The sequence below is a fragment of the Dasypus novemcinctus genome, chromosome 10 (genome assembly GCF_030445035.2).
Source record: "Dasypus novemcinctus isolate mDasNov1 chromosome 10, mDasNov1.1.hap2, whole genome shotgun sequence".
Lineage (NCBI taxonomy): Eukaryota > Metazoa > Chordata > Mammalia > Cingulata > Dasypodidae > Dasypus > Dasypus novemcinctus.
In genome coordinates, this window is record NC_080682.1 from 119593880 (window position 1) to 119612385 (window position 18506).

General features: G+C 43.7%; 1 protein-coding gene across 13 annotated transcripts in view; it reads right to left on the reverse strand.

Moving 5' to 3' along the window:
• SYTL2 (synaptotagmin like 2) overlaps positions 1 to 18506 on the reverse strand; it is a 132660-nt gene that overhangs the window by 26854 nt on the left and 87300 nt on the right. For 6 of the 13 annotated variants that reach the window (XM_012519522.3, XM_004478160.4, XM_058306120.2 and 3 more), the window contains exons 6-10: positions 18183 to 18297; positions 16240 to 17043; positions 13832 to 13879; positions 8298 to 8399; positions 5432 to 5485 (exon numbers count right to left, since the gene is read on the reverse strand). In XM_012519522.3, the coding sequence (XP_012374976.2) occupies positions 5432 to 5485; positions 8298 to 8399; positions 13832 to 13879; positions 16240 to 17043; positions 18183 to 18297 (1123 nt within the window). Of the gene's footprint in view, positions 1 to 5431; positions 5486 to 8297; positions 8400 to 10051; positions 13880 to 16239; positions 17044 to 18182; positions 18298 to 18506 lie in introns of all 13 variants that reach the window. The other 7 variants (XM_012519519.3, XM_071218300.1, XM_071218299.1 and 4 more) reach the window with 2 other exon arrangements.

Below are 18506 nucleotides of genomic sequence, written 5' to 3' on the forward strand. Positions count from 1 at the left end.
TATTTGATTCTTTCTGTTGCTACTGCAAATGGAATTTTTTCCTTATTTCCTCCTCAGATTGTTCAATACTTGTGTACAGAAACCTTGTTGATTTTGCATGTTGATCTTGTATCCTGCCACTTCGCTTAACTTATTAGCTCAAGTAGCTTTGCTGTAGACAATTCAGAGTTTTCTAAATATAGGGTCATGTCATCCATGAATAGTGAGAGTTTTACTTCCTCTTTTCCTATTTGGGTGCCTTTTATTTATTTTTATTGTCTAATTGCTCTAGCTAGAGCTTCTGGCACAATGATGAGTAACAGTGGCGACAGTGGGCATCCTTGTCTGTTTCTGATCTTAGAGGAAAGGTTTCGACCTTTCCCCACTGAGTATAATGTTGGCTGTGGGTTTATCATATATGCCCTTTATTGTATTGAGGAAGTTTCCTTGTATTCCTATATTTTGAAGTGTTTTTATCAAGAAAGGATGATGGATTTTGCTGAATGCCTTTTCTGCACCGATTGAGATGATCATGTGTTTTTTTCCCTTGAGCTTGTTTGTGTGGTAAATTATGTTGATTGTCTTATGTTGAACCAGCCTTGCATACCAGGAATAAATCCCACTCAGCTAGGTGTATAATTCTTTTGATATGCTGTTGGATTCTATCTGCAAGTGTTTTGTTGAGAATTTTTGCATCTATGCTCCCTAGAGAGATTGTCTTTTCTTATAGTATCTTTATCAGGCTTTGGTATTAGGGTATGATAGTTTCATAAAATAGTTGGGTAATTTTCCCTCCTCTTCAAGTTTTTGGAAGAGTTTAAACAGGATTGATGCTAATTCTTCTCAAAATGCTTGGTAGAATTCACCTGTGAAAAAGTCTAGGACTCTTCTTTATTGGGAGATTTTTCAAGACCAATTTAATCTCTTTAAATGTGATTGGCTTGTTAAGTTCTTGTATTTCTTGTAGCATCAGTTATCAGTTGTTTGTGTGCTTCTAGGGATTTGTCCATTTCCTTGAGGTTGTCTGGTTTGTTGGTGTACAGCTTCTCATAATATCCTCTTATGATATTTTTTATTTCTGTGGGGTCAGCCGTAACTTCGCCCATTTCATAGGGATTTAGTGGTGGGAGGCACTGTGTTACTGCTGTTCTTTGATTCTTGGTTCATCCTATATGAGTCTTCAGGATTGTCCCTGTTAGTTGCTTAAATCTGGGCCTGGACCCGGTAGTGGGCTGCAGACCAGCTTCCTAGGGCCTTGGGGAGGGAGGCTGTAAAGGTCAGAAAAAGCCTCCCTTATCTGCTTTTAATTTCCACACATGCCCTTCCTTGGGTGGCCAGCAGATGGTGCTCTCTGGCAGGCCTCAGTTCAAAGCCTGGTCAGAGTGCTGCCACTCCAATGGGATCAAGGTGACAGAGGGTCCTGCCCTGGGGCTAAGAGCCTCTCCTGGTAAACTTTCTCACAGGCAGTTCTCCAACCTTGGCTGACAGCTCCCTCCCTCTTCCAGTCCCCTCTGAGTCCTCAGCAACCAGTTCGGCCAGCAGAGAGTGAGATTGAGAGGGTCATCACTTCAGCCCTGTGCTGGCTGCCCAGGCAATCCGAGGTGCAGCCCCGGGCGGCTGGAGGGGCTTGGGAACGCTGGGGGACGCTGAGACCAAACGTGTGGCCAAGAGTGGAATCAGCCTGAGGCCACGCCCCTCTCCCTTTTCCTGCGGAGGTGAATCCCGGTGGGACCCCTTTGTCTGCAGCTGCCCGAGGCCAAAGAATTCAAAATTGTCTGCTCACAGGGTGGTGGAGGGGTGCCCGCGGGCGGCTGCAGCTTCCACACAGTGTTTCCATCGAGGTTCTTTTCCTGGGCCTCGCTCTCTTCTGGGCGGTGTCCAGCCTTCCCTTGGTGTCCTAAACCCTAGAATATTTTTTTTCCAGGCTGTTTCTGCTGTCCTCCAGCTATTTTTCTGGAAGAGGAGTGAGCCCCATGTCTTTCTAATCCATGATTTCCCCGGGAGTCCACCAAGGCTTTTTTTTTTTTTTTACTATAAATATTTAGGAGCTGGGTTTAGGTCAATTCTCACTGCAGAGCTGCGTTTCTGTGACCTTTCGTCCACAATTGCCTCCGTTGGGTTTTGAAAACCTTTAACAGTGTTCCCTGTTATTTTCAAGTTATATTGTTGGATGACTGCTTCTGGTTCAGTTGCAATTACACGCGCTATTCAGATGTAGTGAAATTTACAGTTATGGGCTTTACTCATTTATGTTTCTTGATTGTGTTTTTTATTTTGTCTTATGGTAAGAATTCACTCCTCACCTGGAGAAAAGGAATACTTTCAGCCCAGGCACTAAGGGTTATTTTGAAAAATAGGGAGAAATTAATTCACTTAGAGCTCAGCACACAATTAGCCTTGTTAGCCTTGACCCTTTTTTTTTTTAAGATTTTAAAAAAATTTATTTCTCTCCCCTTCCCCTCCCTCCCCGCCCCAGTTGTCTGTTCTCTGTGTCCATTTGCTACGTGTTCTTTTTGGCCCTGTCTGTTGTCGTCAGCGGCACGGGAATCTGTGTTTCTTTTTGTTGTGTCATCTTGCTGTGTCAGCTCTCCATGTGTGCGGCACCATTCCTGGGCAGGCTGCACTGTCTTTCGTGCTGGGCGGCTCTCCTTACGGGGCGCACTCCTTGCGCGTGGGGCTCCCCTACGCGGGGACACCCCTGCATGGCAGGGCACTCCTTGCGTGCATCAGCACTGCTCATGGGCCAGCTTCACACGGGTCAAGGAGGCCAGGGGTTTGAACCTTGGACCTCCCATGTGGTAGACGGACGCCCTAGCCACTGGGCCAAGTTCGCTTTCCTTAGCCTTGACCCTTAACCAAGCCAATTAGAAGGTCAGAAAGGTCAGACAGACACACAGGCATATGTGTCGATACATGGTTTGTTTTCGTTCTTCTGGCTAAATATTGAACACAGCATAGCAAGGCAAAACAAGATGCCCAACCTTAAGCATCTGCCGGTTCAAGGGCAACCGGAAAGCCCTGTTTGCTAAAACCTTGTATGCGGCGGGGAGAGGAGAGAGAGAGGGAGGGGCAGCACACCCCCACAAGGTCCAGGGCTGGACGTCTTCTTTCCTTGGCCCGTCTTAGGTACTTCTCAAGTCACACGCCAAAGCTCAGCCTTCTCCTCCGACAAGATGACTTCATGAGCGACGTTCTGGATTCCATCCCAAACGTCCCTGGCTTCTCCCGGCAACACTCCACTTCTCCATCGACTAGTTCCTTCCTTCCGCCGGTGTCCGCATTAAGGCCCGGCAGCACATCTAAAGCCGCTGGGGAACTGTTATTAAACACACCGTGGACTCCCGAGAGCAGGCAAGGGTATCATCCTCTTCACTCCTCCAGCGCCTCTCTGTTTAAGGAACCGGCTGGAACCTGGGGAGCCACGCGGGCTTACAAGCTTTCCTTTGCTAGCTCTCCCAACACCTCACCCAAGTGCTGTCTGTCCTTAGGACAGCCGTCGCAGCTAAGTAAAGTAATCTTAAGACTGACCAGAAAAGGGCAAGGACCTTGGTCCAGTGGTAGATGTTAATTAGTTGATGAAAATTAGCCACTACCAGTATACATTTATTTTTTAGATTCAGACGATCACCAGCTTTATATAATAAACATATATTGTTCGAGTTTCAATCCTGTAAACAATCAAATTTCCTTATACAGAGAGGTGTGTAGGAGTCACATACAATCATACAACACACTACTCATTGTCCAAGTACAATACTTTCTTAGGTCCAAATAAGGATAATGTGCCTATAGTCTTGTGTAGAGGCTACAAGAGCTCCAGTACTCAGACAATACCGCAGCATGAAAGTGGAGTGAAGTTGGAAGGTAACAACCTGGTTTTAAGGGAATCCTCGAAGGGCAGAGACTGACAAGAGCAGCAATATGCTCACCAACGCACATCGTGTACATTTATGTATTTAATGTATTACCTTTCCTCAGTGGAACCACAAGTAAATACCTTTCAACACAGCAACACAGACAGTAACAAAGCGCTTTTAATAAAACCCTTGTCAGAATGAAATAGTTTTGTAAGTTGCAGGAGTTTAGACTGCTGGTAAATGCTGCCTTGGCCATGGGGTGAGGGATTTCCAGCACGCAGAGTGGCAAAGGTTAGTCATTTGTGAGAAAAATCCTGTTCCTCACTTTCTGGTATGCATTCTGATGTACCTGGTTCCTGGTCTGCTTTTTGATTTACTCGAAGAGCAACATGGAAAATAAACACCATTTCAACAGAAGGATTAAAGAGACATGAAGGGAAAACTCAAGGAGTTTCACGACTGAGCCTGAAGAACTCATCTGCCATGGTTTTAGCATGCTCTTATCCATTCCCCCGTACGACTCTGTATTAGTCTCTTTACTGTCTTCTCTTCAATTCAGAGCCCAAGATCCACACCAGGAGATGCTCCAGGCTGTTCCTTTAATTTGCTAAGCCACAGCGTGGAAATGAAAAAAAGCACTGCACTAGGCGTAAGGGAGCCAAGATTCTCTCCCAGCCCTCCCTCGACTAGCTACCAGATCTTAGACAGGACACCTGAGAGCTCTGAGCTTTCCTTATCTGTAAGAGGAAGATAAAAATCCCTGCCCCACCGACCTTAATGCGGTGGTTATAAACATACAATGAGAAAGCCAAAACTATTACCTTAAAGTAAGAAATTGATTTCTGACCTTTGAGGAACTCCATTGCTGCAATTTATACTGGAAAGCTCTTAATACACATTTTTTTACGATCATGCAGAAGACAATTAAGCAACAAAAAAATTCCAGCATACAAATTATAAATTATATATCTCCATAAATGCTGAACTTCAAAAATCAAACCCACTTCCCTCCCGCTCCCCCCACCTCCCCACACTATCACCCTAACCATTTTATAACTGAACGAAGTAACACATGATCCATTGGCAAGCTTCAGGATCTCTGGCTCTTTAACATTCAGACTCAATTTTATTCTAAGTCTATACTTAGCATTTATTAGGAGTGGAGGTGGGATACCTTTCCTTTGAGCTTAAGACTATCAACTGTTCCCCCAAAATAACTAAATGCTGAGGCTTGAGAATCAAAACGCAGGAACTGCCTAATGCAGGAACCTACTCTACTTTCTGTCTTCACGGGGAGATGTGCAAGGCAGAGTGGCAAAAATCAGCTCATCCCCAGAGAAATACCATTTCCTAGTCAAAGAGACCCTCGCTGGCCAAGGGTCTCTGATGTGATCCTCACGCAGGTGTTGCCAGCAGACTACAATCAGCATTACACGCACCAAGGCAGCGCCGTGTCATCATAATTCAGGCGACATTCCCCCATAAGGGCAAACAGCTGTCTTCCATTTCATCCAACAGCTGCACCCCGGGGGCTGCCCCAGACCACCCCAGACCCGTCCATGCAGACAGACAAGCACACACAGGGAGATAGTTACCATCTTCAGCACTATGCACTAATTCTTCTGGCAGGTGATCTACCTTGGCTTGCTCTGTTCGGGAGAAATGAACAAACGGTTAACACGCCTGACCCTTGGAGAGACAGAAACAACGAGCCGGTCCCCGGAAGCCCCGGGAGTTGGTAGCTGTTAGTCAAGATGCAGGGTGGGGGGTGCCATCAAGATGTCTTCCCCCAAATACTCTCTCTTTAGATGAGCCACTTGAGCCAGTGCCCTAGCGGGAGCTCCCACTTCAGCCGCGAGCAGCTGACATCAGCACACGGCGCACACGGGTTAGAGGGTTAGCTCGCAGCAAGCAGCCGGCCGGCAGCAGGGCTGCGGGAGCCCGTGCACGCTGCCTGGAAGGGGGAGAGGCTGGCCCTGATTCACACCTGCCCGGAGCCAGAGACCAGTAACCAGTATTTGTGTGTCCGCATCATCGTCCGCGTGGGCCCCTGGGACGCTGGCCTGGGGAGTCCACTGGAGGGCTGTGGCCGGGCACCGGCTGCTAAGGGCAATCCTGGCAGGCTGGCATGAGAACGGGTATTGCATTCGGACTGGAGCAGGCAGGGACACCCGTCAGCTGACGGAGATTTTTTTTTTTTTTAACCCTCTACATTCCTGAGTACTTTAAAGCCGCACCATGGAGATGGCCTCGAGTCCCGCAGGCGAGAGGTTTGCTGAACTGGACAATGGCTGCTGCGTTTTTTTTTTTTTGCGGGACCCATCGCCAACATAAGGAACGAGCCGGGCCGTCCAACAGAAGGTTGGTCTGGCCTCTGCGGGCATTCCAGCGGATGTGGGGGCTGGCCACCTGCTGAGGCGGCTTTCGAGGGAATTCCTGCGCTGGGGGGAGGTTGGAGGAGGGACTTCAAGGTCACTTCCAACCCTAAGATTCTGAGACACTTGGGAGGGAATACTTTCTTCACAGCCCTGGGAATCTCTGCCTTGACTGTATTGTTGTGGGAAGTGGCTTTTTCTTTTCCTTTTTAAACTATGACTTTTCAGTCTCAATTATAGATGCAAAAAAAAAAACAAAACCCCATAGTCTGAACATGACAATGATTAATTATCAATCACATGAATTTGGAGGTGGTTAACTTTCACTTGATACATTTTCACATGATCCTCTGTCATCTCAGGGGTGCAGCTTAGCTTAAAAACAGTAACAACGAGCCTCCTAGAAATCATGATCTCCAAGTCCATTTGCCTGACACCCGAATACCTATATACATCATGCTAAATGAGTTTTTAAGAAATCCTTCCCCAATTAAAGTGGGGAACACAGTGCCTGCAGGGCTGCCCATCAGCCCATCAGTCTTTGGGCTTCTGGTTCCAAGAGTCAAAAGAAGCGCATGGGGAAGCGGATGTGGCTTGACCAGTTGGGTGCCCGCCTACCACATGGGAGGTCCCGGGTTTGGGTTCCAGTGCCTCCTAAAGAAGACAAGCAGACACCCGCACCCCACCACAACGAGCTGATGCCACAGCCCACGGGGAGCAGATGGGGCTCAGGCTGCTGGGCACTCACCTCCCCTGTGGGAGGGTCCCGGGTTCGGTTCCCGGTGCCTCCTGAAGAAGGTGAGCAAACAGTGAGCAGACAGAGGAGAGACCCACTGGGGGAGGGAGGGAAACTATAAATAAAAAGTAAATGTTTTTTTAAAAAAAGTGCATGCATAGAAAAGAAGGATCAGAGAAAAGAACGCCCTTCGAGTCAGCAATGAGTTCATCTCCATAGCACACACAATTCGGCTGACATCCAGCACGGCCATATATAACAGGATCATTTCATCAAGGCTCTGCTGACTCTGAATCCCAACCCCGCTGTGACAAGGAGAGTACGTCTCAGAATTTCATCTTCCTCATCTGTAAAATGGGGGTAGCAGTTCATCCCTCCAAGGGCTGCTTGTGAAGGTTCAGTGAGATAACGCATGGCAAAACTCTTAGCCAAGGGCAGGTAGGGGCAATAAATGTTAGCTATTAATTTTACTAGTCTAATTACTACCACCGTAAACACACTGGGATTCTTCCATTCAAGGAAACCTTGACTCTAGTAACCAAACCTCACGCATTATCGTCAAAAGCAACGTTCTAACCATCTCAGGGTGAGCCTTTTCAGCAAACTTGGTGTAGCAGTTTGATATATTTATGAATTCCAAAAATAGATATTGGATTATATTTGTAAAGTGGTCTGTTCCACCAGGTGTATTAGAGTGTATTAGATTCAGAGGTTTCACTTTCACTTGATTAAATCATGATTAAGGCTTCAATTGGGTCCCCGCCCCATGGGTGGGGGGTTCACAGAGAAAACCACACGGCAGAGTGGAGAATGGGAGTTCTGATGCTGGAGCCCCAGGAAGTCAACACACAGGAGAAGAACAGAGAGGAATAGAGAAGGCTCCATAGACAGGGCAGAGAGCACCTGAGCGTCTGCAGCTGACCTTGTGGAGAGAACAGAACAGCTGAGTCCAGAGACAGAAGAGCCTTAGCCCAGCCTACAGCTGAGACCAGAAGAAGCTGGGACCACGGAGCCTTAGGAGGAAGAGGGAGGCTGAGCCCGGGCAGACCTCGGCAGCCATCTTGCTCCAACACGTGCAACAGGCTTTGGTGAGGGAAGTAACGTATGCTTTCTGGCCTGATCTTTGTAAGCTTCTACCCCAAATAAATACCCTTTACGAAAGCCACCACATTTCTGGTACTTTGCATCAGCACCCCTTGGGCTGACTAATCCACCTGGGAAGGGTTATTCTCGGCTGTTACACCCCCTTAGGGGTATCAGAGCTCAAGAGCATGCAGTGAGGCCACAGAGAGCAGGTAAGCATTTTAAAGCTTGGGTGAGGCGTGGACGGTGGGCAAACTTTAGTCTCACTTGATGCATCTGATGAAATGTCTTCTAGACTTTTGAAAGGCATTTTCCTAGCAGCACTCCTTTCCAAAGTTTTCAAAACAGGCCTGGGCTCTTCTTCTGAACCTGTTATAAGACAAAACCGATGAACACTGCACAGTACAAAAACCAAACACAAGCAAAAACCTGTTAACCAGCGGACACTGAAACGGTAGGTTGGCAGGAGACAATACGTGATAAGCCTTTCTGATTTACTCTAAAATGAACTTACTTCACCAAAGAAAATAAAATGTCTTGCCTGTTAATATGTCCTTTTAAAAAAAAAAGCTCTGGCTGGTCAAGAACTATTTGCTAACATAGAATCAAATAGAAATAAGCGTAGCACATTAATAGTATTGTGATCTTTGAGAGTCTATGCCTTATGCAAGGCACGTGATTTGCTCTGTGGAAGATCTTGAATCTTCCCACTTAACATTCTCACTTTTGAAGACAGTCACAAAGTGATATGGGGTAATCAACTTTTTATCTACTAAGGCCTTTAAAAAAGGTGTGGGGGGCGACCTTATCATCTACTAAATGCCTTTATTTTATAAAAGAAAAGGCATTTGAGAACCAAAAAAAGGGAAGTTCATCATCTCAGAACAAGAAGACCCTAAATGAAATCCTTTAAGTTAAATTTTAAAAATTCACCAGACTGTCCTTAATTTCCCCATGTTGACAATGAAAATTCCACCAGAGAGAAGGCTTGTTCTGAATATCGTCATTTATTATGTTCTATTCTCAGGGCCTAGAACAGTGACAGGCAATAGGCAAAATATCTGTTGAACCAATGCATGACTTAATTAACGGACCAATGAATATGGGAACAACTTTAGACAGTAATTTACTGAAATGCATTATATTATGATCCCTGTTAATACATTTCCCACAGCAAATGCATTTTAAGGCTAAAATGCCCAAGCCTTGATGAGAATAGCAGACAGACAAGCCCTATGTTTCCTCGTCAGGCTGAAACCAGCACCCCCATGTCCTCTTAGATGAAAGTGGTGATCAAGCAGATACCTATCGACTTGGGAACAGCTGTAGCAAAAAAAAAAAAGAAAAAAGAAAGGAAAAAAAGGAGCGGGTCAGGCAGTGCCCTCAGGTGGAATGAAGTGTGGTCGCCAGACTGACCTCACTGGAGTCCACCTTTCGGTAACTAAGGTGATGCAATTACTAAAAAGGAGAGGAAGAGTGGCAACCAAACACAACAGCGACGTCATTTGAGGGAAGGAAAGTTCCAGCCCTGCATTTTGTCCCTGATATTTAGCCATTACTCTGGTGAGATATTGCCCCCCAAAGGGAAATTTGTTCCCATTTGTGGGAGTTTCTTGCCATAAATTCTATTAAAGACTTCTGTGTGGAATGCCAATTCGGAAAAAAAAAATTTCTTAAAATTCCCAGGAGGGAATGTTTTAAAGGTGCTTTCTAAACCCAAACAGTTCTTTAAAAAATATTTGGAAACCTAAAAATTCTATTGGTAGATTAATGAGGCCAGACTCTAAAATTCAGCCTTGTGGTAAAGCTGTCTCTAAGTAACTCTGAGGAAAGAATATAAAATGAAATGTAGTGTTGTTATTGTTTAATTAAGAAAGGCTGAGGAGAACTAAATTGGCTAGAAGAATTTAGTACCATTAGGGATAATTAAATAATCCCAGAACCAAATATAACATCTTTTACATCAGCATCCCCTAAAGTGGACTCATTAACCAATGGATTAAAAATTTCAAAATGCTCACTGGAGGTATTTCTCGAGCTTTCTGCATTAGAACCACTGTTTCCATCTGAAAAATCAGAATCAGAGAAACCTTTTTCTTCTTCCTCTTGTCTCTTATATGGTGATACCAGAATCAATTCGACTTTACTTGTTTTTGTAGGGTTTTCTTGGTTCATGAAGAGAGGAATGGATTTCCTATTTCTGGACACGCTAATTGCTTCAGGAGCCTCTTTGAAGTCAGGCCCCTGAAAAACTCTCTCTCCCCCTACAACCTCACTTTCACTGCCCCTGTCCTCTGGGGTTATTTTAGTTTCAACGGTTCCTATTTCATGGTCCACACAAAGTTGTGGTGTTCCAAGGATCTCTACCCCACTTTCGGAACCACAGAGATCTAGTGATACATCAGCCACCGCTTTATCTCCTCCCAACACTGTATCCCACTGGTTCACTTCAGGTTTCAGAACTTTACCCTTAACCTTTCCTTCAGAGGCCTCGAAGGCTGCCCAGTGAAAACGGGACTCTGTCCCCAAAGACCTGGCCTCCTCTGACTGTGAGGACAGCTTGTCAGGGACATCTGCCTTCACTAACAGCTGAGGCTGATAAGGAGGAGCTTCGGATGTTTCTTTCAGGAGTTTCTCTAAACCAATATCGAAAGCACTTTCAGTTACTGATGGTGCCTCAGACTTTTCTACAGTTTCTTTTATTTCCTCAGGATGGAATTCAGGAGCAACGTGCTTGGTTTCCTCAGGACTACCTATTAGCTCTGATGGAGAAGGAATTTTGTATTTTGAGGGGGTGGTTTCAACAGTTTCCTCCAGGAGTTTTTCTAAGCCAGCACTGAATTTCAGGAACTGTGGTTCGGGTTGAATAATCGTTTCCCTCACAATTTCTGTCACTTCCTGAGGTAAACCACATGAGCCCAGTGTCTGTTCTGATGGAGACATTTGGGCAGCTCTATATGTGGGTGCTATGTTAGATCCAATTTCATGGGTTTTATCAGAATCTATACTGGAGGAATAAAAATCCTTTCTGTCTGAAACTATGGCAGCCCAAGGCAGGGTAACTTCCTGAGAATTCTGGGGGCTCCCTGCTGCCTGCACTCCTTCAGGAAATTCTACTTTCACCTCTCCAGTAACTACTTCCCCCTCAGCTGTGTAATTCAACCGAGCTTCTCTAAGTAGTTTCTGTAATGCAGTATTTATATTACTCAGTGTGGCTCTGGGTGGAAGAATGACTTCTTCTACAGTCTCTGAAATTTCCCTTTGAGAAATTTCCCTTTGAGCCTCCCAGGAAGAAGACATGTCCTGGGGAAAGTTGGCCTCATCCCCAAAAGAATCTTTTTTGTGAAGATGGGAAGACCGATCCAATGGGTGGGAAGCTTCCGCAGCCATCTGAAGCCAGTTCTCTGTGTTTAGCTGGCACTCACCACTTTCACCTCTCTGGGGGACAGCTCTATTTCCCGAAGTTTCTTCTTCTTCTGGAACAAAACCTTTTATTTCTCTCTGATGGGCTGAAGTGTCATGGCACTGCTCCAGCCCTTTTTCAGAAACCCTACTCTCTTCAGGCTCAGAGTTGTTTCCAGTGGTAACAGGTTCCAACGTGGTTTGCAAAGGAGAGGGTGAAGTTCCAGTTGCTTCCTTCAAGAGTCTGTCCAGATTAGCAGTCAAAGTGTCATGTTCCACCTTCGGAGGAGCTACTGTTTTGTCTACGTACTCATTAACGACTTCCTTAGGTCGCTGGGCTTCTTGCTCAGCACCAGCAAAAGCTGTCTTTTGAGGCCATGTCCTATTTTCAGAAACACCTGGTTCAAGCACTTGTTTTACATGGACCTTTCCACCAGAAGGCTGAAGTGCTGGTGATGAAGTTTCTGAAAGCAGCTTCTGTAAATTGTCATTGAAAGTGACTTTGTAGTCCTTGGACAAAACATTTGTTTTCACTACGCATTCTTGAACCTCTTGGTCTAAGTAATCCTTTTCTTCCTTGAACACTGGAGTCAAACACCCTTCCATATTGTTTTCCAAGTTTATCTCTGATGACTCATTTCCTGACTGATGAATGGACTTTCTGGGTGGTCTCCATGGAAATATGGCTTCATCTGATGGCACCTGAAGTACGCACTTTGAGTTTAATTTCACCATTTCCTGTCTTCCCAGAACTTTGTTTTGGCTTAGAAGGACTTCTTCATGGGTATTTTTTTCTGGTGATTTAAGGTCACTGAATTCCTTGGGTTTTTGACTATTAGAAAGCCCAGAATTTTTATGACTTGGTGTGGTAGTATTCCTCTCAACATTAGTTTTACCATTTGAATGAGTTTCCAAGTCCCAAAACTTTCTCAGATTCTCAAACTGAGAGTGATGATAGACCTGATCTGCATTGGTCTCACTCATTCTTTCTCTTAGGGGCAAGACTTTAAAGTTGGGATTTGGGTCACTAATTAGAGAGTGGTCTTTCTCCAAAGGAGTATGTACTTCATTCCCACCAGTTGAGGTAGGTTTCAGTGCTGGTAAAGTAATGTCCCTTCCAGAATGCAAACTGTCTGCCACTGGCAATATTTTCATAGACTCATTTATCTTATTCTGAAACATAGGCACGTCACCTGATTTGTCAGCTGAGGGATAGCCTTCGGATGGAACTGATATTTGGGGCATGGTCACTTTAGGTTTATTTGAGAAATAAAAGCTGGAGGCAAGGGATGCTGGCCCATCCTCATCTAGGGCTACTGGTTTGACAGTGACTTGATTATGCTCACTCTGGCTGGTAGATAAACTGTCCTCACACACACCCTCTGACTTCACCAGCTGGTGTGCTTTAGCAGGTGGTCCCTGGCTGCATGAAGAGGTGGGTTCTTTATGAGTCAACTCAGCAGCGCCTTTCTCTCTTTCCCAAAAGGATATCCTCTCTCTCACTCTTTTATATTTCTCTCTCTGCACTTGGTTCTTGGGAGGCTCTGTAACTTCTTGTTGGAGTTGGACCTCAGACTTCTTCACAGGAGATCCACAGTCAGCAGTTTCAGGTGACTCAATAGTCTCTGATTCTAAACAAGGTTTCAGGATGCAAATATCTCCTCCTTTGCTCCTTCTCTCTGCTTTCATGTCATCTTTCAAACTCGGTTCTTTGACAACTGTTGAAGAGTCAAAATTCACTTCAGCGTTTCCTCTATTTTTTCTGTGAACATGAAATGGTGGCCCTTCTTTACTCAAATTTCCAACATCCTTAATATTATATGGAACTTGGTATTCTGCATTGGATCCTTTGTGAGCAAAGTGGGGAAAACCACTGGTTGGGGAAGATACCCCAGTCCCTTCTCCTCTGCTTTCTGCACCTAGGCTAGAGTCCACACCTTGACTTCCTTGACTCGGACGGTCACTTTCAAATGGCTGCAATATGCCTGAGCCTTCCTTTTGGGAGCCTCGTTGAGATAAATCCACAGGTTTGGATTTGATAGTCACATCATTATCTTGGTAATTTCCAGAAGGCAGCAGATCTCTCCCTACTTGGCATGTTGAATCAGATGCCACAGGCTTCAGCTTGGTGGCATATAGGGCCTTTGAGCCATTGTCTTTTAGACGGGTGTGATTTGCCACTGTGGCAATAGCCACCTGTGATTTTGAGCCTGTTTTCTCTTTGGACTCTATCTCTTGGAGATGTTTGAGGGATGACTTGTCATCTGAATGAGAGCTTCGGTTAAACCAGTCTAGAACTTTAGATATGGAATCATCAGTTGTCTTCATTATCTCGGTGGCATATGGACCAGAGCGTGAGGAAGTCCCAGCTTTTAGGGCCGTGAGAAGAGGGGGCTTACCTTGCTGATGGTCTCTAGAACTGAGATCTGGTATCTGAGATGGCTCATCTGCAACACAGAAATACTTTTCTAAGTCAGAAAAGAGAATGCTAAAAGACATTGCTCATTTGCTCAAATTATCTTTTTTTTTTTTTCAAATATTTGTTTACTTATTTATTCCCCTCCCTTCCCCTCCTCCCACCCTGCTGTTTTTGCTGTCTGTGTTGTCTTCTCTTCTCATTTTCTCTCCTCTAGGATTCACTGGGATTTGATCCTAGGGACCTCTGATGGGAAGAGAGGTTCCCTGTCAATGGCACCACCTCAGTTCCTGGTCTCTGCTATGCTTCACCTTGACTCTCCCCTTGCCTCTCTTTTGATGTGTCATCACATTGCTGAGTGACTCACTTGTGCGGGCACTGGCTCACCACGCAGGCACTCATGTGGGCACTGGCTTACCGCACAGGCATGCTTTGTCTTCTTTTTCACCAGGAGGCCAGATCGAACCCAGGTCCTCCCATATGGTAGGGGGAAGCTCTATCACTTGAACCACATCCGTTTCCCCTGCACAAATTATCTTTATTTTTTATTTTTATATTTAGGAGGTACTGGGATTGTACCTGGGACCTCATACATGGGAAGCAGGCTCTCAAACCACTGAGCTACACCCACTCCCCTCAAATTACCTTTAAAAAGTGAATTTTGGGGAAGTGTTCAGTTCCCAGTTCCTGCTAAAGAAGACAAGCAAGACAGTAAGCTGACGCAACAGGTTGGTGGGGCAAGCTGACACAATGAGATGATGCAACGAGATGACACAACAAGGAAACACAATGAGAGACACAGCAAGCAGGGAGCACATGTATTCGGTTCCCAGTGCCTCTTAAAAGAAGATGAGCAGACACAGAGAGCAGATAGCGAGCACAAACAATGAGGAGGGGCAGGGGGGTGGATTCTGAAATAAATAAATAAATAAATCTTAAAAAAAAAGTCAGTTGGGATTTAAAAATAGAAAAACACAAACAAAATAGTTAATACAAAAATTACAAAGACAGTCTGAGGGAAAGCAAGAAAGCTCTTTCAAAATTTTTTCTACTGATTGTAATAATGGAAATATGACAAAAGAAAAAATGTATCTTTTGAATAAACAGTTCAGTAATCCTCATCCAATCACTTGCTAATGTTTACTCAAACTTTAGTAATGACTTCCTTTATTTCTTGTAAGTGAACCTACTTCTTAAATTATTTTTTTTAAATGTTCTGTTGTGTTCAAACGATTTAAAAATATTCAGAGAGGGTGTGAGGGATATGCTTGGCTCTTTAAGAAGTGGATCGACTTGAACGAGCAAGAAACTGTTTATCATTCAAGCAAAAGTGACTCTGCTTTAACCTAAGACTGAGAAGGGGAGGGGAAGAAAGAAAGCAACTGAGTCAGAAACTTGATTGTTGCTTTTAAAAGTTCCTGACCAAAAGAAATTATCATCAGGTTGCATGCAGACTTACTGAAGATGGGAGAGAACACAGAGCATGCTTTTCCCATTGTTTTTAAATGATAAGAATTAGGAAATAATTGTACAGGTATGGAAAGTAGTTTGAAGCATCATCCCAACAGCTGTAAGACCTTCATCGGCAGGGCAGTTAACAGAAAAAGCAAATCCTTATTTGTTCTCAACTACCAGAAGAAAGCTTCTTGAGAGCTTTTAAACTCTAAGACAGGGGTTCCTAACCTTTTTTGTTTCATGGACCCCTGTGCCAGGCAGGTGAAAACCATGGACCCCTGACCAAGTCCACACTATACTGTGTATTAGTTAATAAATATCCCCACAAGAATAACGTTTTTTTTTTTTCAATTTCAATTCATGCTCACAGTCCTCTTGTTTAGGATGCCTGCTCTAAGAACAAAGGGCTTGAGGGTCTAGGCAGGCCAAAGTCAAAGGCTTTTCCAGAGTAAGTACTCAAACTCTAGTTTCCCATCTTTTGAGGCTTTAAACCTTAAAAGGAAAACTAATTTTTGGTTAAATAGCATTTGATAAATTTGCATTACATGAATAATGATATATTTATTCTATACAAACATAGTAGTTCTTTGACTCAATCTCCATACACATTTTGATTTAACTTAACACAAGATAATTTATTAAATTAAAATTATTTATTACTATTTAAATTTACACGTAAAACAATGTCAATAAATTTATCCAGTTTTTTGTTTTGTTTTGTTTTAGGGTAAAGTATAAGGACCAGAAACTGCTATCTTGGTTCTATTAATTATTGGTGACTGAGAAAAACTCCGAGCCCATTCGGAGGTAGAAGCACTCCCCAGGGGCATGTCTGGATTCTACTAATAGCTAGAAAGTCTAGGGGGCAAATTGGGCTTCGACAGGTCTGGCTGGGCATGGCCATTCCACGTCCACTGACAAGGACAACTCTCTTACCAGCAGGGCTTCTGGGCACTTCTGACTCAAGCCGTGCTAATTCTGATGATTGAGCTTTGTGTTCACTGACGGTGGGTGAATTCTCAAGGGATGGTGGTCTTGCCGTTACAACTTCTGAGTGCAAATGGGGCCCATTAATTGGAAAAGAATGAGAGGTCGTTGGCTGGTGTGTTTCATTTTCTGATGCACTCGGGCTTGAGGCTGACTGATGAAAAGGCAAAGGCTTTCTGTACTGGGAAGGCACAGGATCATTCCGAAGCTCCCCTCCGATCCCTGCATCTTCTGATCCATTCTTAATCCTGTCAGCTTCTAAAACACCAAATTCTCCTACTTCCCGGCCCCGGATGAGCCCAGAGCTCTGGGGAAGTTCATCCTGCACTGCAGAGAATCTCACGTGTTTGAGTGGCTCTGGTGAGTTTGGGGGCGAGTCATCTCCTAAAGAATGCTCCTTCTCGGAAATTCTCTCGTGGATGATGAGACTGGGAGACACAATTTTGCTCTTGGATTCAAAGTTCGGATTGAAACGAACAGTTTCTGAGTCTGTGCTACTGGAACTGGAGTTGCGCTTCAGAATCCCTCTCGGAGCCCCCCTTGTGTTCAGGGAGTCTGTCCTTTGTCTAGGAAAAGACTGGTTATCCTCTTGCTTTGAATCAGTTGATTTATAGATCATTTTCCTGGCTTTGGGGATCGGAGCCTTGATTTGGGACCCATTAACAGGGCCTGGAAAAGTGTGCTTTGCTTTCTCTAACTTTTGGCTTGAAATATCCAGGATAGATGATTTTTCCTTTGACTCCAACAATTCATCTGAAAATGAAAGCACATTAAGATGATATGCCAAAAAATAAAAATAAAAAAATAGAATTAAAAAGGGGGAAAAAAAGATGATATATCAAATGGTGAGTAACTTTACAATTTAAAATACCTATCATAAACTTAATCTACGTTTAGTAAAAGTATTAAGATAATAATGTAGCATAAGGGCAGTCGTAATGTAAAAAGCTTTTAAAAATCCATGCGTGAACTTCACTACTCTGTACACTTAAGATGATTATGCTTTACATACTTTGGGTTATTTAACATTCAAAGTTAAAAAAAAAAAAAAGAAAATTTCTCAAAGGAGGCTTAAAAAACATAGAAGGCAACTTAAAAAATTCATGTGTGGAAACCAGAGAAGGGAAATCCATTTTTAAAAAGAAAATCTCAATACTTAAAAAGTTTGTTTGTCAAAACAAAACAAAACAGGTAGAGTATTTTTTTTTCCTAAAAATATTTTGTATTATACAAAATGCCCAATGGAAAGGGAAAAATACAGTAATATTGAAACAGGCTAACTGAAAACCCTAACTCCTCTGTTCAACTGTTAACTTTCTACCCCTTGAGCAATCTTTAATACTTGTGGAATCTTAATAATTAAGATTCCTAGTAATGGGATGTAAGAATGGTGGAGTTTACTAATATTGCGTAAGAGGCAGCCTTAAATCAATTAAGGCACAAACCTGATCAAACGCTTCTAGAGGACTGGACTGATTATTACAGGTTAGGGAACCAAAACATTATCAGGTAGCCTTTTCTTCTTGAGGCAAATCCTTTCAATTTTCAACAAAGAACAGTGTCTGTACATGATAGGCATTCAATAAATGTTGTTAAATGAATGACAGAAGGCCTGTGGTCAAAAAGTTTCCAAATTCACTGATGGGAACATAAGGCACAGCCGTCACATAACAAGTGGCAACTCTGCGACTGGAATGCATGAAATTTCAGTTTCTAAAATTTCTGCCCCCTCTCCCTCAGGCAGGAAACCAATGGGCATACTAGAATAAGAAAACCAGCAGGACTTTTCACTTTCTCTTGGAAGTTATTTTAGTGAAAGGAACTCTGAGAATTTCCCTTGGGCCACAGATAACAAAGATAAAAAATATCTAGTTCCTAAAAATAATATTTACCCTCTTTTGAAGTCTGAAATAAACCAGCCCTTCCATTTTTTGACTGTTCATTTTTGGTTTGTAGAGATAAGTGATCTTCTGGCAACTGGGAACCATTAAATGGATTCTTCCTTTGCTGAGGAAAAATAGTGTTTATTAAATTCACTTTAAATGTCATAACAGCAACTCAGTGTTAGCAAATCCTTATTATCTCCAATATTTGATAGTTTTATCCAGTAAACGCTATCACCTGATATGTTTGGAAAATGGTTGTCCTGATTAATTTGGTTAGCACAGGATTACTACATATGCCGTACAAGAAACTGAAATTGCATGAAATACACC